Below are 25,655 nucleotides of genomic sequence, written 5' to 3'. Positions count from 1 at the left end.
AGGTCCAAAGAGAGCCGTTTTGTTTGTGTGTGTGTGTGTGTGTGTGTGTGTGTGTGTGTGTGTGTGTGTGTGTGTGTGTGTATATAAGTAAAAATGTCAACTGACTTGGGGGGGAAAAAAATCTAAATCTGGCTCTGGTGCATGCCCCCCCAGTCCCACCCCGCCTTTTGTGTTGAGCTCCAGTCCAAACCATAGCTTTATAAACAAGAACTAAGAAAACTTCTGACCCCCCACATGCAGCCAGCAGCTCTTTCATGCTGCTGATCCCCCCCAAAGTGATAACATAGTGTGTTATTTTTTTGTCATTCATTGCTCTGAAATGTTTCTGACTCACAGTTGCCCCATCAGAGTTTCGCTGCCTCTTACCCGTGACTGGCTCCTCATCCTGCCTCCTGCATGAAGACAAGGAACATCTTGACATTTTGCTTTTTTTGCCTTCTGTTTTGCTGGTGTTGCATTCTTTCCGCAACATTGAGAAACCTTGTGGGTTTGGCCGTCCAATATTGTTTGTTTCCCCATCTAGCTTTTCCAGAGTCCACAGAGACCTGGGGGGTTATCCAAAGCTCCACGTACGAGCCTTTGGTATGGCTTTTCTTAATAACTACAATGCTTACATTGTGGAGAGATGATTAATGTATGAAGCAAAAGCCGGTTTGTGTGACAAGCACCTGCACTCACATTCTGTCCCTCAAGCTTCCAGAATCAGAATCTTTTTATTTTATTATCTGCTCTTTGTGGTAATTTTTCAGCAAGTCTCCACTGACAGGAAGTTGACTTATTCTTGGACTATCAGGATATTTTATCTACCTGTGACAGCGCTCTGCTTCCTGAGGCAGCCTTATATCTTGTAATTATTTGATGTTGACATGGACTAGACCTGTAACACCTGTTTACAAATTGAAACAGCCATTACTTCCAAAAGAAGTAATGGCTGTTTCAATTCAGCTGTATACCCAATGTACATGCATTTCATTTACACCATTAAAAATGTGTTTTACCGTATCAGGTAATATTTTTGACAGTTTGTGGCATGATGTTTACAGCCTCTCGTCCATGCCTTTAAGCCGTTACTGCAGTTGATGTATGTACTGGCACTGAACAGACTCCCAACTAACACAACTTCAGTGCATAAAACAAAAAGCCCTGACTGCAGCTCAGCAACAGAAGAGTTTGATAAAACTCAAAAAAACAACTGGTGCTAAAACTCTACTTACAGTGAGTGGAGCGGATCTCCTTTTGACTAATATGAAGAGGAGGAATGGCCACAGCTATATATCTATATCTATATCTAGATAGAGATATATGCACAGAATACTAACTGCATTTAAGAGAACCTATTATTCTTTTTCTTATTTTCTCTTTAATATTTGCTGTTACAATGGTGGATGATTAAACATTAATCATGTGGTCACTGTGTGTAAAAGTAATTCTTGTGAATTAAAAGCTGAGGAATCGGACTCCTGAATACCCAGTTTCAGTGTTTTTCTGCTCTTGGCTATGTATAATTTCAGTGAGAGGACATACAGCCTCAGCCACCTGCTGTTCAAACCTTCTGTTTATGAGGAACAGCCATTCAGAAGAAAACTGGCTTAAAGGTAGGGAAAGCGAGCTAAATCAGACTGTTTCAGACAGTGGATGAACTGAGTGGCTCCACGAAGGCCCAGTATATGAAAAATTTGGATTATTTTGAAAATGAATCATGCAAAACTACTGCAGTAGAAACAAAGAATAAAAATATGGAGCTGGAGCTGAGGATAACAGGTCCAATTCAAAAGTGTTATGAGAACTGGATTTAACCTTCATAATTTGTTCCTTTATGAGCTGAGGGACAGCTCAGCCTGAGATGTTTGGAGACAAAGTTAGAGGACAGGCTGAGATGGTTTGGACATGTGCAGAGGAGGGATATATTGGACAAAAGATGTTGAAGACAAGGAAGACCTCAGAAGATTCATGGATGTAGTGAAGGAGGACATGCAGAGGGTTGGTGTGACAGGAGGATCCTAGGATGAGATGGAGGCAGAAGATCTGCTGTAGCGATCCCTGAGGGGAGCAGCTAAAAGAAGAAGGTGGTCAGATAACAGTTGTCTTCCCCAAATAACTGCATTCGATTTTTTTAAATACATGTTTAATTAAAGCCACATGGACTGAGATGGTAAAGGAGCTAACGCTTCATCAGATAAAGTGTTGTCTGCTACACATTCATTGTTAGGTATCATGTTCTTGTAAGATGCTCCGACCTTTTGTATTTACAATTTTGGATTTGACATCAAGTACACTGGCAAAAGTACAATCTAAAAGGGGTCTGTGATACAATTTACAATCTTTTGTGAGCAGTCAGATTCTAGGTCCTTCTGTATGAGACAGACACTGATTAAAGTGCTGCACAGCAGGCAAAAGACATTTAAACTTTAAAAAAAAATGTAAAAAATACTTTTAAAACTATAAAATAATTTAATGATATACTATGGTAATTAACACTAGAGAAGAGTGTCTGTGTAGATTCTCAGTTATCCAGGTCATAGTAGTCTCTGGAGCTTGAAAAAGGCGACTGGACTTCTTTTTGTTTCTTGAAGACGTTTCACCTCTCATCCGAAAGGCTTCTTCAGTTCTCAACCAAATGGTGGAGAGACCCAGGTATTTAAACCCCTGTGGGCGTAGTCCCCTGGAGGTGGTTATGACCCTCTATTGATCATGTGCTTGAACACATGTGCCCAGGTGTGAAGGGGGCGTGGGTCATATTTAATCAGTGGTTTCAGTTGAAACCAATTTAGGACTCCGCTCCATTGTTTCCTGTGGCCTATTGAGGTCACTGGAACAAAGGTGTGAATGGGGGTTGAGACGTCTGGGAAGGGAGCTCAGGACAGCACTGTAAGCGGGGGAAAGTTGGTGACGTAATCCACCTCCTCTGTTCAATGATGGTTGTTCACAGTGGACATAGATGGCTTCTTTCACTCCTCTTTCAAACCATCTGTTTTCCCTGTCCAAAATGTGGACATTGGCATCCTCAAAAGAGTGCCCTTTTTCCTTCAGATGCAGATGTACTGCTGAATCTTGTCCTGTCGAGGTGGCTCTTCTATGTTGTGCCATTCGTTTGTGAAGAGGCTGTTTGGTTTCACCAATGTAGAGGTCCGAGCACTCTTCACTGCACTGAACAGCATACACTACATCGCTGATCTTGTGTTTGGCGGGTTTGTCCTTGGGATGAACCAGTTTTTGTCTTAGGGTGTGACTTAGGGTGTGTCTTAGGGTCTTGTGAGTAGTATACTTGGTTTGAAGTATACTGAGATGTATACTGAGATGTCTAGTATACTAGAGAAGAGTGTTTGACTCTTCTCAGTCAAAATGATGTGAATCATGTTGGAGAGATAGATGGCCCGACCTTAGGAGAGGGGAGGCAGGTCCAGAGTTTCCAGGAAGGCGTCTTTGTTTATTCTCTATTACCTGTTCAGTGTATTTGGTTTAGTCAGATTTGCCAATGTGCAAAGCTTCCAGGTCAAAAATAAATAAATAAGTCTCTTTGTGGTCACTGTTCCTAGGTACAGAACAATCTGCATGGCAAATAACTGATTGCCAGTTTGTGGTTAAACTTGATGTATCTGGAATATTTTTTGAGAGCCATTCAACAGCTGCAGTCCAAAAGTTGCATAATGTCAGGCTAAACCAAAGAAGAAAAAAAAAAAAAATAAAAAAATCAAACCAGGTCACTACAATCCAGCAAGAATTCTGGCTCCCACATATTTGCTATGTATCCACGTGGCACACAGATTACAATCAATCAATCAATTAATTACAGATACTCCCTAATCTCAATTCATTATTTGTATAAAGCACACCTGTTTACAGAATCAATTCCTTTTGTTCCAACCTCTCTACCACCATGCGTAAGACCAAAGAGCTGTCAAAGGATGCCGGGGATGAGACTGTAGACCTGCACAAGGCTGGAATGGGCTCTAAGTCCATCAGCAAGAAGTTTGGTGAGAAGGTGATAACTGTTGGTGCAATCATTCAGTCTGGAGCTCCATGCAAGATCTTGCCTCATGGGGTGAGGATGATCATGAGGAAGGTGGTATATCAGCCCAAAACTACACAGGAGGAACTTGTGAATGATCTGAAGGCAGCTGCAACCACAGTCACCAAGAACACCATTGGTAACACACTGCGCTGTAACAGATTGAAGGTCTCCGTGCTCAAGAAGGCAGTGAACATCTAAATGATTTGGAGGAGGCTCAGGAGAAAGTGCTGCGGTCAGATGAAACAAAATCATTCTCTTTGGCATCAACTCAACCCGCTGTGTTTGGAGGAAGAGAAATGCCGAGTATGTCCCAAAGAACATCATCCTCACTGTCAAGCATGGAGGTGGAAACATTACACTTTGGGACTGTTTTTCTGCAAAGGGTACAGGAGAACTTCACCATATTGAGGGGCCAAAGGACGGGGGCCCATGTACTGTGAAATCTAAGATGAGAACCTCCTTCCCTCAGCCAGAAAACTGAAGATGGGTCATAGATGGGTGTTCCAGCATGACAATGACCCAAAACATAACGCCAAGGCAGGAAAGGAGTGGCTAAAGAAGCAGCTCATTAAGGTCATGGGGTGGCCTGGCCAGTCTCCAGACCTCAATCCTGTAGAAAATCTGTGGCGGGAGCTGAAGCTGCAGTCAAGAAACCGGAATGATTCAGAGTTTCTGTAAAGAGGAGTGAGCCAAAATCCCTCTTGAGATGCGTACTAACCTGGTGACCAACTACAAGAAACGTCTCACCGTTGAGTTTCTCTACTAAATACTGAGTCATGTTTTGCTTGTGGCTCAAATGCTTATTTCACTCAGTGACATGCAAATCAATTTATAACTTTTATGTATTTTTTTTTCTGCATTTTCGGTTGCTATTCTGTCTCTTTCTATTAAAAAGGAATTACCATAAAAATTACGAGATCGTTCTTTTCGCTTTTTTCTTTGAGAGTGAACAAACTCACAAATTCAGCAGAGGATCGACTTTAAATGGCAGGCTGAACTTAATCTGAATAATTTAAGATGTACTTCAACCTGTCGTTACACCCCTGCAAAACAACTTGCCAACTTATCAGAAATACTAATTATATCTTCTGCTTGAATCCTGCACGCTGGCTTATGTTTCGGGTTTCTGTGCCTGACAGGAAATGCTTAGTCACTACCTCAGTGACTCATCAGCCCTCTGGGGGTTCAACTTGTTTCCACCCCCAGCATTGACGGTATGGCTGTCTGCGGATGGGCAGCAATGCTCAATTAAGAAACATGTTGCGTGTCATAAACACTGCATGGCAGCAGTCTTTTGGGCTAAACTGATGAAAAAATATACAGAACAGTGTGTACGTTTAGTTGTAACAACAGTCTTTTATTTGGCCTTACATCAGATTTCAGCCAGTCATTCAATAATTAATATACACAATATATACATAAGCAAACAAAGACTTCAGCGTCCTTGTCTTGCCATCTTGCAGTAAAGGTTGGCAGTGCAATCATGGACTTTTTAAACAGTGTCACTAGGTTTCTTTCACCTTCTCTCACTCACACGCGCACCCACGCAGACGGCATCGGTCGGCCCGGAGCCGTTTGATCTTGCTGCTCAAATTCGGTCCAGTTCAGCCTCTCTCTCGTGTTCATCTGCGCCAATACTGAAGACAGAAGGAACAGAGTGAGCTCACAGTCAGCAGTTTGACACATGAAAGCTGTTGTGCACAGATGTCCGTTAAATGAAGATTTCATTGGCTCTGATTTTCCCTCCGTTGGTGGCTTGTAGTCTTGCAAACTGGTGTTGACAAAAGGCTTTGAGTTTGCAGTACAGACTGTAGTAAAGCAGAGTTAGACTCAGTCTCATCTGTTCATGTTTCTGCTTCCTTTGGACCCATTTTCAGAGATGTAACCAACAGCGCAAATTGCCAGAGGTACAAAAATAAAGATCTAAAGAAGCATCATTTGGTAAATGGACAGTTATTTTTAACATTTATAAATATTTAAACTGATTTATACTGGTATTTAAATGTAGCAAACAAAAAAACAGATTTTACTTTAAATTGAAGCTGAGTCAGTCATTAACTGCACTAGTAATAAAAAGCGTGCAAGATAAATAGTATGCACTCGGATGATCCTCTACTAAGGTAACTTTAAAGAAAGTGATCTGGATCCACACTAAAATGTAATGGTTTCTTTCTATTCCCCATGTTTACGTGAAATTTAGACCAAAAAAAAAAAAAAAAAGGGTGAGCAGGCAACCATGTATGCTGCATTACTGGTGCAGGCGGGTCTTGCCCTATCTTCCTCTCCCCACTTTATTCTCTCTCTTCACTGCTTCAGGCAAAAAGGCCAAAACAATTTCTTAAAAAGAAAGTGGATCTTACTTTGCTGAAGGTATTGGAAGGAAAAAAATGCCTCTATTATCAATTATTTGGCCTCTGTGTTCTGCATTTGTTTACACCTACCTGAGCAAATTTGTGTATCTGCTCGACAACAGCAGCAAACAAAGCTCCGACGCTCTCGTCAATCAGGCTCTGCATGTAGTGGACCGCCTCCTCATCCGACAGGTCCAGTCTGAACTTATCCTGCACCTGGAACCACATAAATATTCACTTGGTCTTAAGTAATATGACCTTTAAGGGTTAACCTGGCATTTCTTTTCCAGCATTTCCTGTTGAAACTTACCTTTTTAACAGTTTTATCAGGTTCAAGAGCAATGTCAGGAATATTGGCATCCACCATGAGAGAGAACAGATTCAGGATCAGGTTGGAGTATCTGAGGAAGTGGAAGAAGAGGAGGATATTTAACTGAAGTGACTGAATTTGTGCATGTTTTTTTTTTTTTTTTTTTTTTTTAATATGTAGGCAATGTTGCTGATTACAAACGGACTATATTTCCCTGGCATTACATATTTTAGATTGATTTCAGCCTTTGATTTTAGTGTAGCAGTTTACATATTCGTCTAGCAAGCGAAAGATCCCCGGTTTGATGCTAGGAGAAGACACAAATCAAAGATGTGTAGCTACCCGCTGTGAATAAGGGAGTAGCTGGAAGTAGCTTTTCAGACATTAAGTATACGAGTAAACTAAAAAGGATGATCCATGACAGAAAACATTCAATGAACTGTACTTTTTTCTACCTTCAAGAGTTCACACTGAAGGATTTTTCTTCATTGTTTTCCCTTTTTTTTTTTTTTTTGGAAGAAAAAAATATCACGTGTTTACATCTACCTCCTAAGATGAAGGAAGGCGGTGTAGCACTGCTTCCTGAACTCCTGGTACTGCTCGCTTTGCATGCCTCCCATCCCCTCCACCATCTCTTTGCTCAGCTTCATGGGTGGTGGCAGAGGTTTGGGGTCTCGTCCCAGGATGTAGCCGAAGTCAATGTGGAAGAGCTTCCCTGGATAGAAAGGCAAGAAAAACTCTCAGAAAGCAGGAAGTTTTGATTTTAGACATCAGGAACTACATGCATGACATGGATCTATGGAGGCTTGTTTCTGTCACTGGAAAAAAAACAAAAAAAACAAACAATTCAGTGATGGAAAAAGCTTCTATATGGATCTGCTCTGACTGACTGGGAATTGCTTCCTTCTATGATTTCTAAGAAAAACCGGATCCATCTCTTGGGGTGTCTACAAGGTTCTCCTTTAGGTCCTGTGTCTTTAAGCCTTGATATGGTATCACTCGGTAATGACCACAGAAAACATAGGGTTGTGTTTCACAGGTGATACCACACTTTTTCAGCATCTCCTGCTGACTGTAGCTTGTTTGACAGGGCAATTCTTTATGTACACTGCCCATCCCCAAAACAGTATTAAGTCAACATATTTGTTGGATTCTTCATTCCAGTTTTTTCTGGAGCTTGGAAAAAAAAAAAAAAAAAAAAAAAAAAAAAAAGGGCAGCTGGACTTCTTTGAGTTTCTTGAAGATGTTTCACCTCTCGTCCAAAAGGCTTCTTCGGTTCTAACAACCGAATGGTGGAGAGTCTCAGATATTTAAATGCTAGTGGGGGTTGTCCCCTGAAGGTACCCGTTGACCCACCATTGCTGATGTGCATGTGCCAAGGTGTGAAAAAAGGTCTGGGTCATTACAATCAATGGTTTCCAGTGACCTGTTGAAGTCACCTGAAGAAAGGTGTGAGTGGGGGTAAAGGGAGCTCAGGACTGCATCGTCAATGGGAGACAGTTGGTGTCATAAGCCACCACCTCTGTTCTGGCCACGGCTGGTTTGCGGATGTACAGCTCTTCTATGAAGGGGCCGTTTGGTTTCTCCAACGGAGGGGCCCGAGCACTCCTCACTGTACTGTTGCTTAGCTTGTTTTTTGGAGTTTTGTCTTTGGGATGAACCGGCTTTTGTCTTAGAGTGTGACTAGGTCTGCAGTATATTGGGATGTCATGGTAGTAGAAAATTCTCCAAATTCACCAACAGTCCCCATCTACACTGCAATCCTGAGCTCCCTTCCCAGGTGCCTCAACACCCACTCACACCTTTCTTCAGGTGACCTCAATACTTGTATCACAACTTGTAATGATCCACACCTTTTTTCACTCCTGTGGATATGATTATGCACATGAACAATAGTGGGTCAACAACCACCTTCAGGGGACTACCCCCCCACTAAGGTTTAAATACCTTTCAAATGAGAAGAACGGATGACTGACAACCTACACAGACATTCCAGTTTTGACTTCTTAAAAAGTGAATTTTAAAAAATCTTTACTTTGCTTTATTTTGTTTTTATATATTAAAATTGTTAATGGGAACAGTGAGCTAATAAATAAACCCTGTACTGTAAATGGACATAAGTCACACAGCTAGCTAAAGCTATGAGACACAGGCTTGATGTTTATCAGTTAGTATCCCTGAGTATGAGGGTGTTTGCCTCACCGGTCTTTGTCAGCAGCAGGTTGTCCAGGTGTCTGTCTCCTACTCCCAGGATGTAGGTGATGACGCAGTAACCAGCTGGAAGGAAACCATTAGAGACATTGATCAGACCTTTAATCTAATGTGATCTGAATAAGCACTGATTTGTTACGAGCGTCTCACCGCAGCTCTTGACGTAGGTATCCATCACCTCCAAGCTGATGCCGTAGGGCCCTTTTTCACTTGGCGCGTGCTTCCTGAAGAAGCTCTAACAACACAAGATTAAATTGATAACTTGAATCGAGGCAGCGTCCTGACAAATCCTGTCTGTGCAACTCTGCTCACCTGGATGTTGCCTTCAGTAGCCAGAACTTCAGCTACAGGAACAGACTGGACAAACTGCATAAAACCTGAACATATAACATATTATCTGCATTAGGCTGGACATATTTAATACTTTTAAATCACGCGTTTGCCTTTTTTGAATGCTGCAATTATTCTGACAATATTCTGCTGCTGATTTACTTCATTATTCTTACCGTGCTTGGTGCTGGTGGCCAGAACTTTATATGGTGTCAACTTCAGGTCCAAATTCTCTTTTCTTAACAGCTTTAAGCAAAAGAGAAAAAAAGCTGGTCAAAAGCTCAGAGTAAGTGCATGACACAAAACATTAACATGTGAGGAGATTTTATATTGTCACTATGGAGCTCAATGGTGAAAGAAGCTGGAGCTGCATATTAGAAACTATGTAAATTCCACCAGTTTTATACACACAATTAAACTTAGAAGTGCAAGTTCATCGTCTCAGCTAATTTGTTCATAATTCTTATATGTGTGTATGATCTGAAGTACTTGTTTACTGACTTAATGATACACACCGTTACTAATTCTCGATTTATGAAGATAATCTTGGATTTCATCCCGTGTGTTCTCTCATTGGTGATGAACTAAAATATCTATATGAAAATATCCTCTCCAATTTCACGTGGCAATTCCTGTCCACTAACAAACAATTCTTACTTTGTCCATGAGCGAGATGATCTGCAGGATGAGCTGGTCCTGTCGCAGGTCGTCTCCATGTTTGAAGATGACAGGGTATGTGGCTCCATCCTCAGCCCTGAAGATCAGTTTGGCTGGCATCAGAGCACTCTAGCGTGCGTGTGCGCACACACACACACACACACACACACACACACACACACAGAGAGAAAAGCCTTTTATTTTGCATAGATGCTGCTTGTAATCAAACTGCAGTGAAGTTAAACAGACATTCGAGCATACGCCTAATGAGTGATGACTGAAAGGATATAACACAGTGGTCTGGGGAGCATATAAGTAGTAAATCAGTACCTGCTAGTAAAAATGCATGAAATTTCTTCTGTTTTTGAAAAAAATTAAACATGAAAGCACCTCTGTTTTTCTAATTTGTACCAAATGTACTGTTAATAAGAGAAAAGCCACTCAGTGTTTTTCCTCTCACGAAACGAGCAATGAAGTAAGCAAAATTGCACTTCTGGGTTCATTTTGATGAGTAATGACCACACCCGCAGTTCCACTTACAAAACTATCTGACGGCTGCAGCTGAGCAGCTGGTTAACTTTCCACCCACCCGATCAGTGAATTTCTGCTGATAGATGACTCTTTAAAGTACATAGATGTTCCTTTGTGATAGCAGTTTATTTAATCCCCACAGTCTACTGAAATACTTTGATCTGATAATTGTGTTCTTACTACATTTACTGGGTGGCTGTAGCTCGGACAGTAGAGCAGATCATCTACTAATCGGAAGGCTGGTGGGTCGATGCCTGGCTTCTGCACACCAAAGTATCCTTGGGCAAGATTCTGAACCCCAAGCTGCTCTCAGATGTATCGGAGTATGTATGAATGTGTGTGAATGTTAGATAGAAAGCACTTAGGCGTAAAAATAAGTGCTTGTATGGATGTGGGTGAATGAGGCATGTTGTATAAAGCACTTTGAGTGCTCAAAAATAGAGTAGAAAATTGCTGTATAAGAACCAGTCCCTTTAGTAAGCCATTCTGTTTTAAAATACCCAGGGTCAACCATCCAAAGCAACAGACAGTGCACAAGAGAGGTGAATAAGAGAGTGCAGGCAGTGTGGAGTGGGTGAAGTGTCAGGGATGATTTGTGACAGAAGGACAGCAGCAAGAGTGAAAGGGAAGGTTTACAGGATGGAAGTGAGAGCTGCTGTGATGTATGGTTTGGAGACGAAGACACCGACAAAAAGGCAGGAGGCTGAGCTGGAGGTGGCAGAGCTGAAGATGTTAAGATTTTCATCGGGAGTGAGCAGAATGGACAAGATTATAAATGAGTACATCAGAGGGACAGCTCAGGACGAGCAGTTTGGAGACAAAGTTGTTGAGGCAAGGCTGAGATGGTCTGGACATGTGCAGAAGAGGGAGAGCGGATATACTGAACAATGGCTGTTGAAGATGGAGCTGCCAGGCAGGAGGACAAGAGGAAGATCACAGAGAAGATCAGTGGCAGAGGAGGATGCTATGGACATGATGGAGTCAGATGAGCCGCTGCGGTGACTCCTAAGGGGCGCAGCTGAAAGAAGTAGTAATCCACTTCTGTTCTCTTTTATTTTGCTTCATTAATTTGAGATATTCTACTTTACAAAGCCACTTCATTATATTCAACTTTTATTGATATAAATTAATTATTAAACTTTTTTTTTTTTTTACTTTTATTGTATTTTATTTCATTTTAAATTATTGTGTTATAGTGTTTCTACCTATTTAAGACATTTTGTTATAGGTTGTTTAGATTTTTTATTGCTGTAAAAAAAATTCCAACTTTTGAGATGAATAAATCTTATCTTTTCTCTGGTGAAAGTTTATAAAGCCAGCATTCTGTACAGGAATATCTGGCAGGGAAGCTAAAGTGTAAGTTCAGTCTGTGGCTGTGTTGCAGTGTGAGCTTTCTGTGACAGAGCAGTTTTACTCAAGAAGTCATCAAAAAAAGGCTTCCAGCTATGTAGACAGATAATCATTTAATTACTGCAAAACAAAAGGGCGCCATGCCACGATGATGAAATGCGTTTTAATTGGTTGTGAGAGCAACAAGATAGGGTCTTTTGTACCTTAAAGAGTGTGGCTGTCTCTGGGATGATTCCTTTAATCCTGATTTGAGGCTCCAGAGGAAGAGGAATCGGCTCGATTTCTGACAAGTTCACCTTCTCGTTGTCAGCCAGCAGGGCCTGAAGTCTCTCCGTCTACAGACACACATGAAGGTTTGCTGATGTTTACACTGTGTGACCAAGGACTGATACACACACCAAAGTCAATTAAGTGTTTGTGTGTCCATAAGGAGCGTTTAAAACTCCTTTTATAAAATGATGATGTTTAAAGCACATTTAAAACTGAAGCTGTTTTTGAATATTTTTTGTTACCTTCTTCTTGCGGTTTCCACTCTCCCTTTGGACAGCCTTCATTAGCTGCACCAGTCTGTCTACAAACGTCTGCTGGGCAGCCAAGAGGGACCGCATCACCCTCACAGTCTTATCACCCTGGAGAGACAAAAAGGTATGACCACATAGCAGTGGACACACACGGTTATAACAAGTACCAAACTTATATACATCAGTCAGCCAGCTTTATTGTACAGGAATATCAGACCAGGGTGAATTTTGAAAAAGGACTTATTATACTCAACTTCCAACTCTTTTCATTCTTATGCTCTACTACAGCAGCTTTGTGAGATCCAATAATCCTTATTTATCTTAAACTGGACTTTGGTGCATCTCATCTTTTGTCTGAACCAAGCTGTTTTAGCTCCTCTCCCTTTAAGCCAACTTTCTTCTGATTGGCTGCCTCTCAAAAGCAGAAGGTTTCAGCAGCAGGTGGGTGGGCCTTCTGTGCTGTCAGAGCTATATGCGTGAGATGACCATATGAGGATATCTGCACTGACATCATACAGATCAAGATTTTTTTTTTTAACTGTCAGAAACAGAGCTTTTAGAACAGTCTTTAGGCACATAGGGAATACTTTTATATACACCAACCTTATCATTCGAAAGTCTGGCCATGCTTAATGTAAACTTCCACTAGTTTATAAGAAAATACAAGCCAGAAACCAAGAAAAAGCATAACAGGTCTACATAAATAGCATGCTCTATACTGTGCTCATGTTACACTATGGGTGCATTCACTCCTGTGTTCTTCAGTCTGGTTAAATTCAGATGTGCTTTAGGTGTGCTCTGTATGGGTAGATATGAACAGCAGCACCAAGTTCTTTTAGATGAGGTGGTCCCAAACAGTCTCTGGTACACTTTTTCCAATGCAACCTAACTATCGGGTGTACTATTAAAAGTGGCTCCTGCACTCAGGTGAGCTTTTCATTTAGAGCGCACAGACTGTGGCAATGTGTGTGCAGAAGCAGCTAGCTGGAGAAGGTTTCTCTAACTTTCTCCACAGCACAGGATCTTATTTCTATATTTATTTTGTTACTCTGACTATTGAGTAGTTTCAAAAGGGTTTGTAGAAAATGCTCTGAAACTCATTTTTAATATAATTATTTGACTAAGACAAATTTGGCAGTTATTTGGGGTATCCTCTTTCATAAATGAAGGCAGAAACTGATTAGAGTAATTTTGAGTGATTTAAAATAAGACAAGGATTTCAAACACAACTCAGAAAGACTTACAGAAATGATAAAAGCATGGGGATGGAAGTGTGTTTTACAGTGGAGCAGGGTAATATGGGAAATACATAAAAGAGCTCCAAATAACTGAACAAAAAGCTGTCCTCCAGCACCCACCTATGATGACACACGTGATGACATACCATCTTCAATCTGTCGTGAAACATGAACATATTCAAATTCTGACCTTGAGCAAAGCCTGACTGAACCTCCTCATGACGTTCAGGTACATCTCGTGGGTCTTTGGATCTCTCTGTTGTGTGTCCTGATCCTCGCACTCCACAATCACATACCTGAGGAAGAAACAGGGATTTGTACACACATTCTTCGTGAGAATAATCTAAACCTCTTTTTCTCCAGGCAGAGGACTCACCAGTACAAGTAGTTGGCAAGCGTGGAGTTCTTGCAAGCACGAGAGATCAGGAATGTGCACAGGTCTTGCTGCAAAGACATACGGACCCAATGCTGTGTTATATGATAGAGCTCTCACCGTTGCGACTGAATAATGCCACTATCCACAGCTGCCTTCTGGAGATTTCTTACCTCTAGATTCTCACTGTCAGCTCCTTCCTTTCCCTTCTGCGGGGTAGTGGATCCAGATGTGCCAGAAAGAATCTGGGAACTGCAAAGCACATGGCATTTTATAGACATCTACATACACTTTATAGACATCAAAAGGATAATGTATATGGTATTGACAGATGAAAGGTATTCCTTTTAAATGTGTGCATGGTTCATTCTTATTTCAATCTACATGTAGATCAGCGTTGTGGCAGAATTGCAGTTGTCTGCATCCAGCTGCAGATCTGCCAGTAAAATCATATTCAGTGAGTTCATTGCGGTTTCTGAAAGAGAAATAATCACATTCTGCAAACCAGCTGATGCTCTCCCAGCTGGGGAACATTTGGGGGTAAATTTAGACCCAGAAAGTGAAAAAAAAAACAAACAAAAAAAAACACGTATCTGAGTCACCTCAAAGCCACTTTTAGACATTTTTAAATCTCCAGAAGAGAAGCTAATGTGACTAGTGGTGTTGACTCATTTATGAACCAGAGTAGCTTTCAAGCACTGACCTGTCCAATGCAGAGTCATCTGAAAGTCCCTGGCTATCTCGCTTGCCTGGCTCTAAGCCCCCCTGAATATCACTGAAGTTCTCATATTTGAGCGCCTGCACCAGCTGGAGGAGGTACATCAATAGGTCCTAGAGAGAAGAGATGGAAACAACAGGAATTTATCCTCAAAGTTCTTTGATTCCATATAAAGCTCAGCTTTGCGCTCTATGATTTCAAAATGTAATTGATTTAGTGCTACTGGTTAAGCTTGGTTTAGCATCCTGCATTCCCTGTAGAGCTGCACTGACAGGCACTGTTGGTGGCACTGCTCTGTCATCACGAGGGAAATGGAGCTGATCATGTTGAATTTTGCACTGAACACTGAATAACTGTTACTTTTGCTTTTCCACATAGATTGGGAAATAATTAGCCACCCACACACATAACATGACCTCAGTCCTCCTACCTCATCATCAGCCTGCTGCAGGCGTGCCACGGCATAGCGTCTCACTGTAGGGTTGGTGAAATGGGAAGACAGCAGCTCCAGAGAGTCCTCCACATCCATGGGCTTCCACTTCCCCAGCAGCTCCAGAGCCTGCTTGGCCTCCTGGGGCAGATCCCAGTTCACACATTTGAGGAACTTTGTCAGGGCCTGGAGTCGGAGGAGGAAAAGAAGGAACCACTAAACATGTGTAAAGATGCAGCCACTGGGAGAGAAATACTGTGAGGAAGTTTTAAAGTTACACAAAGTAATATACACTTGGATATATCTGAGAAGACACCAAAGGCACACCTTTTCCTGTGTGGTGAGGTAGTATCTGAACTTCCACACCAGGTCCTGCTCTTCAGAGCTCAGCTGCTTGGTGGGAGGGTAGCTGACGATTATCTGTCGGTGCATACAGACACAATTTTTCAACAAAGGCAAACAAGGTAATTATAGAAACAAAATGATCAGGAGTGAATTAAAGAAAGTGACATCTTTAGTTGGCATCTGCACTTTTTTCATTAGTCTTTTAGGAAATCTACATTTGAAAGTTTGAAATCCATAAATGTTTGTTGGATGCTATTGCACAACCCAATTTTTGGAATTTGATGGCAACAACATGTCTAAAAAGTTGGGACAGGGTCATGTTTACCACTGTGCAGCATCCTCTCTACTGTTCACAATAGTCCACAAATGTCTGGGAACCGAGGAGAGCAGCTGCTGGACTTTTGGGAGAGGAACGTTGTCCCGTTCTTGTTTGATAGAGGACTCTAGCTGCTCAACAGTCCTTTGTTGTATTTTTCATTTCATGATGCTCCAAATGTTTTCAGTTGGGGAAAGGTCTGGACTGCAGGCAGACCAGTTCAGCGCCCAGACTTATCTACAATGAAGCCATGTTGGAATAGATGCAATATGTGGTTAGCATCGTCTTGCTGAAATATGCAAACTCTTCCCTGAAAAAGACGTCTGGATGGGAGCATATGTTGCTCTAAAGCCTGTCTATACCTTTCAGCACTGATGGTGCCTTTACAGATTTACAAGCTGCCAATTCAACTGATGCCCCCACCCCCACCATCAGAGAAGATAGTGAGTCCTCATAACAAGCCAGATGGTCCCTCCGCTCTTTAGACTGACCACCACAGTTTTTCACTTTGCCTTAGTCCAGTTTAAATCAGCTTTGGCCCTGAGGAGATCATGTTCCCATGTAGCTTTATCTTTTCATGATAGAGCTTTAACTTGAGCCGTGTTCACAGACAGGGATTTCTGGAAGTGTTCCTGAGCCCATGCAGTGATTTCCATGACAGAATCAGTCTGTTTTAAACGCAGTGCCGCCTGAGGGCCCAATATTGATTTTTCAGCCTTATCCCTTGCGCACAGAGGTTTCTCTAAATCTTTTGATGATATTATGTACTGTAGATGATGAGATACTCAAAGTTTCAACATTTTTGAGGATCACTGTTCTGAAATTGTTCCAGTTTTGGGCAGATAAGTGAACCTCTGCCCATTTTTACTTCTGAAAAATTTTGCCTCTCTAAGATGTTCTTTTTATATTCAACATGCTGCTGACCTGTTGCCAATTCAGTCTAGTTGCAGAATGTTCCTCCAGCTGTTTCTTTTTGTAGCACTTTTCCAGTGCTGCAACTTTTTTGAGGCGTGTTGCTGCCATCAAACTCAAAATGAGCTAATATTTTTCATGAAACAGTAAAATGTCTCAGCTTAAACTTTTGATATGTTTCTCTATGTTCTATTGTGAATAAAATATGGGTTTATGAGATTTGTAAATCATTTAATTGTTTTTTAATTTACATTTGACGCAGAGACCCAAATTTTTTAGAATTGATAGTTGTATATGTACACTGTCGATCCTAAAACCTAAAACTCGACTGCTAGCTGCTTACGTTGAGCTGGTCACGTGTGGCTGCATTGGGCTTCAGGTCATGATCTGAGGGCCCACTGCGAAGGCTACGAGCCAGTTTGTGATGCTTGCTCTCAACCAGGTTCTCCTGTGAAGAAAAAACACAAACACACAGTATTTATGCGGATGAAATACAGAATATATGGGTAAACTGGCACACAACATTTATACTTCTTCAGCATCATGAAATCTTTCATGTGTGCTTCTTCTCACCATCCCCATCTGTGGGTCGGGAACTTTGACAATGTCGCAGCTGGTAAGAACTGATGACGCATCATCTCCATCCTGAATGGAAACAAAGGAGAATCCACCAATCAGCTGACACTGTTCCAACGCATGGCGGCTACCTGCTGTGTGGGCCCACTAATGATAATGAAATTACCTTTTCATAATAGACGATGCTGTATTCCTTGTCATTTGACTTGACACGAGGAAACTCCACCATGAGGTACATAAAGTTGGAGCTGCGCTTCTCACTCTGCAGAAAAACAAAAAAAGTCTTGCCTTGAATGCTTTCAGCCAAAATAAGCATACATGCTGCACCTAGCTGAGACTAATCTGCACTTTATACATCTCACTGATGCTTTCTCGACTCGACTATAGATTCTGCATTTATAACCAGAATCAAGCTTAACACACTCACCTCGTTGATCATCTCAATCTCTCTGAAGGTCAGCCGGTCCAGCCAGTCCACCTTCACCATGTGGCCCTGCCGATGAGCCTTTGTCAGCTGGATGGAGGGAAAGATGGGAAGAAACACAAGGGCAGAGGAATGAGCACATAGTTTTACTTAAATACAAAAAGAAAAATACAGAAATGGCTGTTCTGTTGAACTGATCACAGCATGGTGGCTGGTGAGCAAACAGCTCGACCGATCATGCACAGTGCCAGCGGCCAATCCAGCATCTCCGCACACTCAGCAGCCAGTCCACTCATCAGTTAGTGAGTGTGGGTGTTGGGAATGTAAGCACACACTTGGCCATGAACAGGAAGCCCACAACTCAGCTGCTTAGGATAAATACTCACTCTTTTAAAACAACATGTGAACTGGTAGCAGCAGTCTGAATACAATATTCTAATATACTTAAGCCAGCTGCATTTATGATGAATTAAAAAAAATAAATGGGGAATCAGTGTGTTTGTTTTAGGAAACAAATGAAAAAAAGCCAATAAAGTCAAGTAACAAAAATAAAATGTACTCCCTGATGACCTCCTCTAATTATCCCATAAAGCTGCAACATGTTAATGAACATAATCCATCCTGTGCCCACATAAATATGAAATCCATGCACACACACACGAAAACACACCAACATTTGATATATGGAGGACTGAAAATGCCAAAATCAAAAACAAAGAATGACTGGGCTTTGGTTCTTTTCTTTTTCAGTCATTCTGTTGCTTGGGATCACTGTCCTGTTGCATGAGCCAGTTTCAGGCAATATTTCATTATCAGACAGATGGCCTCTAGAATAATTTCATATACAGAGGAGACTGTGGTCAACTCAATGACCGCAAGGTGCCCAGGTCCTGTGGCTGGAAACAAGCCCAAATCATCCCCCCTCCGCCACTGTGCTGACAGTTGAAGTGTTTGTGCTGATACGCGGTGTTTAGTTTTCTCCAAATGTGGTGCTGTGCATTATGGGCAAACATCTCCACTTTGGTTTGTCCAGAGGACATTGTTTCAGAAGTCTTGTGGTTTGTTCAACAACTTTGCAAACCTAAGCTGTACCTCCATGTTCTTTTTAGAGAAAAGGTTTTCTCTCGACACCCCTTCCAACGGGGTTGTTTAGTCTTATTTTATTTGTACTGTCATGAACTTTAACATTTAACTTGCTAACTGAGGCCTGTGGAGTCTGAGATGTAGCTCTTGGGTCTTCTGCAGTTTCTGGCCTGACCTTGTGGTGAATCTGCAGAGACGTGCACTCCTGGGAAGACTGGCAGCTGTCTTGAATGTTTCCCATTTGTGAACAATCTTCCTCACTGTGTAGAATGACAGATGTCGGGTTTGTTTGGAAATTACCTTTTAACCCTTCACAGCTCGATGGGAAGCAGCAGTTGCTTCTGTAAACTCATTGCTGATGTCTTTCCTCCTTGGCATTATGTTAAAACATACCTGAATGCTCCAGACCGGCAGACAGCCAAAATTACTTCTTTTATAGAGGTGCATAAACTTGCTGATGATCAGTTAATTAAATGCATTTGATTATCAGCACCTGGCTGCTCCTCACCCTCTTAATTCCTATAGAAGCAGTAAGGGTGCAGTTTTTCACAGGACTGCAGATGAAAATACTGACATTCTTGACTATTTCCTATTAAATTACTTAATGCCCAGGCATTAATTAAAATACTTATTAAACAATATTCATTTTTGAATCTATGGCTTATTTATCTACTCCTTCAGTCATTTAAAAAAAATGTATTATTTTGGATTTTGGCAGTTTTGATCCTCCATAATGGCAATGGCAAAAAACCTAAAAACCAATGTGTGTAATGCTTTCAAGAAGGCAGCCATACACCTTCACAGACAAAAAGTGTTCACACCAAAACCTGGGTCAAAATGTATTTGTAAATGCACTCAGATTTATCCTGCTTATGGGTTTCCCCACATAGAACAATGCAAAGTGAACAGAGGCCTAACACAAGGAGTGAGTGAGTGAGTATTTAATGTCCCCGCCACAGTTTGAATTGTCCTAATGTGGTAATCATCATTTAAGTGGTGCATTATACAAGTGGAAATCTATTTGCAAATACATTTTGGCCGTGGCCTTGTTCATACATATGCAGTACACACACATAATCTGCATTGCCAACACTAACTCCTGCACTTGTACTCACATCACTGAGTACCTCCAGGTCAGGGCCCTGGAACAGATGATGGTTTAGACAGTGCTTTGCATTGGAGGACTTCTCTTTATCCAGAGTTTCCTGTTCACCTTTGATCCTACTTCTTTACCCAATCCTTTTCTTTTAACCCTTTAGTCACTTCCCCTCACCACCACCCTCCTAATTCCTATCCACACACATTTATACAGTACTGTACCTTTGCGAGCCTGCCCATCTGGTCCTCTGCCAGGCTGCTGCTGGTGCGTCCCGGTGTGGTTGTGGGCTCTGCTCCATCCCCCTCCACGCCTGGCCAAACCTTCAGATCGTGCATCCCTTGCCGGAACATGCTGGAGCAGGGACGGGAGGAGGTGATTCAAAGTCACACGTACTGCTACATGTTCTGCTCTAATGTGATGTGGTAGCTGATTTTTCCCACTTGAAAATAAAGACCTTTAAATAATGCTTTCAGTACGACACCATAAGCCATTGAGTTTGAAGCTTTTTGTGAGCATGGCACACCAAGGGGCAAACAGAATCTCAAGGTTCATGTATATTCACAACACAGCCTTAGTGTCATCTGCCATCATCACTTTTTCTTTTCAGACTAATTCACTTTTGGCAACACATTTGAAGGGTGTGAACATAGCATGACGTTTGCAAGTTTTGCACAAGTGTCTCCACTCCAGTATATTTTGCTTCCATTGTTTTTTTCTCTCTTTCTCCATACTTTTCTCTTCCCATCATCCTGTTACAAGTTCATCTTGGTTTCATCTGTCCAAGGAAGTTTTTTTTTCCCCCCCTTGAACTGTGCAGGCTCTTTTACATGATTTCTCATCAAGTCTAGTCTGGGGTTCGTGTTCTTGAGTGCAACCACCGGATTGAGCCTTGTAAATCCTCTGTATTTCCATTCATGAAGGCATCTCTTGATTGTAGAGTTTGGCAATGACACACCTACCTCCTCAAGGGGGTTCTTGACTTGGTTATATGATATGAAGTTTGTCATCATGTACTTAGTCTTCAGTGGTCTTTTAGACCTTTTGGTGTTGCTGAGCTGGTCAATGCATTCATTCTTTTTAGGAATAAACCAGAGACAGCAAAAACTTTAGACTGTCAGTTTATTTGGATTTTTTTTTTTAGCCTAATGATGGTCTCCTTCATTTGCACCAACATCTTTTTGGACCTCATATTGAGAGTTCCAGTGAAAAGAAACCAAACGAAAGTTCAACACTTGAAATCAACTCCAATTTTTTTATCTCCCTAACTTGTTGTGAAATATTGAGGGAACAGGCCTCAGTTGGCCGTGAAACTACTTGTCAGTCAATTGTCCAATTAATTCTGAGCCTCTGAAAATGTGGGACTGTGCTTAAAAATGGTTGTAATTCCTAAACAGTTAATGCAGTACTTGTGTTAAACCCCTTGAATTAGAGCTGAAAGTCTGCACTTCAATCAAATCTTGCCTGTTTGATTTAAAATTCACTGCAGGGGTGTACAGAAGTTAAATTACTTAAAAAAGAATATGTGAACCTATCTGTGTATTGTAATAATAGGGTAATGGCTTTACAAAATTCCATGGCACACCTGGACTTGCCTCATAGCGCACCAACGTGCCTTGGCACATCATCTGGAAACCACTGCCATACGTAGCAGAGCAGAGGTACACTTACCCATATTTGCCAAATAGGGTGACAGTTGTTCCACCGACAGGAACGGCTCTGCCGGGCCCATAAATGTCCCACACTGTGAGAGCAACCTGGGCACTTTGGGGAAGGTCGGGGTACTTGACTGGCAACCGCAGCCACTCGTTCCAGCTGCACAGGAAAGCAGGAGAGAACAGGTTGAATAAATTGAAGATCTAGATCCGAGCAACTGACGGTAATTTTTCTAAAGCTACAGGACACTGAAAAAAATGTGCTTGCTTGGGTTCATACAAACTAATGATCACTGTATTATATCATATTACAGTAACACCAAAAACCAACATGGTTCTTACTTCCAACGTGTGCTGAACGCTTTGTATGAAGTGCGAACGGGCAAGGCGAGAGGCTTTCCTTCAGCAAACACCTGGCAGGTGACATAAAGGTCCGAGCAGTTCTCCTGGTAGAGCCCGGAGAAGCGCAGCATCGGGTCTTCGAGCAGCGCTTTGTAGCTCTTCTGCTCTCGCTTTCCTTCTAAACTGCCTCTGGATAAGGAGAGAAGACAAAGTCAGAGTGTGGAGCTAGGAAAGGGGTAGTGCAGTTTGTTTGCTGATGTTATCAAGAGTGTGCCAACTTGTCTTCTTACAAATAACTCAATATTTATTTTGTGTCTCCTACAAACAGATCTTCAGAGTCTCCCCATTTGAAAATGTCCTCCCAACTCCAATCTGTAAACTTTTATTCAACTCACATTTTTTTTGCTCTGTAAAAACCCCTTTGAGTATTGAGTGCAAATACTGTATTTAGTTAAGATACCATGAAACAAAAACCACATTTGCCACTACTGAGGACACAGGATTTCAATACTGCATCAGAGTTTTTCCAGCATATGAAAAATGCTGCTCCACCAGCAAAGAGGTTTGTGGCCTTCCACAAAAGGAAATAACCAGGACTATGATTCATAATGAGCTACAAGCACATTTCTGTTTAATCAAATGAAGAAATAACAGGAAAACGCACAGACTCCAGTTAAATAAGGCCACATGCTTTCTATGTGGACCACTGTTTTTTACAGGTATAGTCAGCCCATTTGGTGGCAGGAGAAACACGTGAAAAACTGGTCAAACTGCAGAGATATTTAATCAATCATAATGTAATAATAAGACTCGTATATATAGGACACGCTGAGCTCACATATTAAAGAGTTTAGCTCGGGGGAGGGGGGCATATGTTACTGAGTCATGATGGTAAAATTAAGCAACCAAGGCCAATAAACACAACAAAACATAAAAGAAAATTCAAATAGGCACCAGTGTTTCTAATACATGAAGATTATGTCTTTAACGAATCAGAAGAAAGCTTGTCTCTTACTTTTTCTGTGAGTATAAATGTAGTATAATTATGCTCAAAGCACTCCAAATACATAAAAAAGCTTCAATTTGCACGAGGCGCAGATAAGTAAGAGAGAGGCAGCAAATCGGTTCACTTTGTTTTGATAAATGCGTTCACTGAGGCAGCATAAATCACGTAACTCAGTCTCTCAATCTGCTGCTTTTATTTGAGTGCTCGGTTAAGATATGAGCCACTAACTAACTGTTGGAGAAAGTCAGAAAGATGTGTTAACGAGACTCGAAACACCAACACAAACACACAAAAGCACACACAAACAAAGGAAAGCATCCTGTGAGGTCACGAGATACACGAGTTTATACCGCTTGACCCGAAGCGACACACTCAGCAAAAAAACTCACATCTTAAGTTGAACATTGATGTCCAAGTCACAGCTGTAAACATAGTTGAATTTATCAGTGTCCATCTTCCGACGGGGAAACTCTGAATTCCAACCAAACACCGGACGACTTCAACATGAAATCCCGGACGGTTACAGGAGACTTTGCGTGCGGGGTCGTGTTTGCGACCAGGCCTCGGATCAGCACCCCGCAGAGCTCAGCTAACAGTCCCGCCACACGGCTAGAGACGTTGTCGGTCCGGACACGCGTTAGAAAAGATAATTTTAACTACCTACATTCACGGTAAAGACTTTATTTGAACGGCTGTCTCGCCGGGCATGATTTGGTGTTTTTGTTAGCTACCTACACAACACAGCAGCAGCCAAAAACCTACAGCCAGGCGAGAGCAGTCGATTCGCGATGTAGTGACTGAGACGACTGAACGGGCGATCGTCATATCATGAGTTGATTAACCGAGTCTGATGCGGAAAAATAGGAAGTAAAAGAAAAAAGGCGGAGCGCTTATTAAAGGAGCAATGCACACAAAATCTGCCTGCACGAGATTTAGTCAAATGCTGCATTTACAGAGAAAGGTAAAACATAAGCAGAAATGTGTAAAAATTTTGAAGAAAAAACAAATACAGCTTCATCAAAATTAATAGCAACTCTGCAAATCAACTTAAATTCCTCACAAGATGAACTGGTTTTAAAGCCTTTTATTTTCTAGTACAGTAAGTTAGAAATTAGAGCACACATGCAGGGGGATCAAGGAGCCAAACCCCTACAGTATGTTATGGGGCTGTTATCCTCGCAGTTCTTGCCCTGCAAACTGCACCTTACAACAAAAGTGATGTCACACCTGCTGGCGCACGCTGCCACTTTGCTGTTGTTTCAGTTGTCATAGGCCTGAATTATGCTTCTCTGTTGGTCCTATGTATGTAACCTTCTGAACCATACGTCATAACCTAAGACGTAACCTGATGTACACCTTGCGAAAAACTGAAGTACACACTGGGTTGACACAACCTGCAGGATTGTGATTACCACATAGGTTTCAGAGGGGATTTCTGGTTATGTACGTAGGCCCCACAAAGACCCCACGCAGAAGTATAAGTCAGGCCATACATCTCTTGATTTCTGGTAGCCTCATGCAGTCAGGTTGAAGACAGGAGTGTACAATCACGTCGGTTTTTACCACCATTGTAATGATAGATCAGTGCAGAAGCTCAGAGGTTCACAGATTATACAGAGGGAGATGTTACAACAGTTTGAAAAGATGACACTTTCTTGAAATTTTTTTTTTTTTTTTTTTTTTTTTTTGAAAATCAAAAAAATTCACATTTTCTTTACTTCTGGTTTTCACTTCTCCTATACCAGCACTGATGTGAAGGTTTTACCTGAATGGTGACACCTATCATTCAGGAGAATACTGTGGTGGATACCTGCAACCTAAGTGCTAGTATAAACGGTACGGAGCTGTGGGGACATCACTGTAGTGTGCAAAGCAGCCAATCTGGCTTGTATACTGGGAACTCATCACTCCTCCACTCTGACATTCAGCACCGGAGTCCCTCGGGGCTACATACTAAGTCCACCTCTGGACTGTACACCCACAGCGGCACACCAAACCACAACACCAACTCGGTCATCAAGTTTGCAAATGACACCACTGTACTTGGATTAATACACAATGGTGATGAGTTCGCCTTCAGGGATGAAGTCTGCAAACTGTCATAGTGATGCTACAATATGTTCCAAAACAAAAGAGCTGATCATCAGCTTTAGGGGACAGGAAGAGGAACTTGCTCCATTATACATGGGTGGAGACATTGTGGAGAGAGTGCTTTAATTTCCTCAGCACAAACATCTCCCAGTACTTGACATGGGCTCTAAATACAACTTTTCTGGTGAAGAAGGTACAGCAGCAGCTCTACTTCTTAAGAACACTGAAGAGAGCCAACTTGTCCCAGCAGCTGCTGGTGTCCTTCTACCATAGCTCAGTGGAAACTATGCTCAGCTGTGGCATTTTGGTGTAGTGTACCAGCTGCACTGAGGCTGACAGAAAGGTTCTTGAGAGAGTCATCAAATCAGTACAGAGGACTCACTCAGCTACCTTCGCTTCAGCAGATCAACAAAACCAGGCGCTCTTGTGGGGCCACAAACACAATCGATGACTTTTCTCATCAGAAAAGAGCCCGTACCTCCACACTACAGAAAAGCTTCTACCATGTGCAATATCAGTAAGTACTGTGCATTGCATATGTGTGTGTTTTTACTTGTTTTTCCTGTGTGTGTGTGTGTGTGTGTGTGTGTGTGTGTGTGTGTGTGTGTGTGTGTGTGTGTGTGTGTGTGTGTGTGTGTGTGTATTTTAACTTATACTTGTTCTTTTTCCTTCAACATAAATTCTTATATTATTATATTTGTGCATATATTTTTAATTTTATAGACCAAGTCTTTAAAGAACTTGCAAAAAATTTTACTTGGTGTCTTGATTGTTTGC

At 41.7% G+C, this 25,655-nt stretch overlaps 1 protein-coding gene across 1 annotated transcript; it reads right to left on the bottom strand.

The window, feature by feature from the left end:
- Positions 1-5,366: 5,366 nt before the first annotated feature.
- pik3c3 (phosphatidylinositol 3-kinase, catalytic subunit type 3) lies at positions 5,367-23,564 on the bottom strand. The gene is made up of 25 exons (XM_030753256.1): positions 23,177-23,564; positions 21,782-21,970; positions 21,456-21,599; positions 20,009-20,138; positions 17,609-17,695; positions 17,348-17,443; positions 17,179-17,250; positions 16,949-17,053; positions 15,360-15,452; positions 15,033-15,218; positions 14,588-14,715; positions 14,058-14,136; positions 13,888-13,955; positions 13,702-13,807; positions 12,265-12,381; positions 11,956-12,087; positions 9,872-10,000; positions 9,391-9,460; positions 9,197-9,261; positions 9,035-9,119; positions 8,876-8,950; positions 7,220-7,388; positions 6,674-6,764; positions 6,454-6,579; positions 5,367-5,649 (listed from the first exon to the last, which is right to left on the bottom strand). The coding sequence occupies exons 1-25, from the start codon at positions 23,239-23,241 to the stop codon at positions 5,635-5,637; spliced, it is 2,622 nt and encodes an 873-aa protein (XP_030609116.1). The 5' UTR covers positions 23,242-23,564; the 3' UTR covers positions 5,367-5,634.
- Positions 23,565-25,655: the final 2,091 nt, after the last annotated feature.

Source organism: Archocentrus centrarchus, chromosome 18, assembly GCF_007364275.1.
Source record: "Archocentrus centrarchus isolate MPI-CPG fArcCen1 chromosome 18, fArcCen1, whole genome shotgun sequence".
Taxonomy (NCBI): domain Eukaryota; kingdom Metazoa; phylum Chordata; class Actinopteri; order Cichliformes; family Cichlidae; genus Archocentrus; species Archocentrus centrarchus.
Note: the sequence above shows the minus strand (reverse complement) of the source record. Positions and strands in the feature narration are given on the sequence as shown.

What these genes read in the sequence shown, in the direction of transcription:
- pik3c3 (XM_030753256.1), bottom strand. Translation starts at nt 23,241, where the DNA reads ATGGACACTGATAAATTCAACTATGTTTACAGCTGTGACTTGGACATC. An exon ending in GCGTTCAGCACACGTTGGAA is followed by an intron (nt 21,600 to 21,781) that starts GTAAGAACCATG and finishes TTTCCTGTGCAG; the next exon opens with CTGGAACGAGTGGCTGCGGT. An exon ending in TCATCTCGCTCATGGACAAA is followed by an intron (nt 9,461 to 9,871) that starts GTAAGAATTGTT and finishes TTTTGCTTAAAG; the next exon opens with CTGTTAAGAAAAGAGAATTT.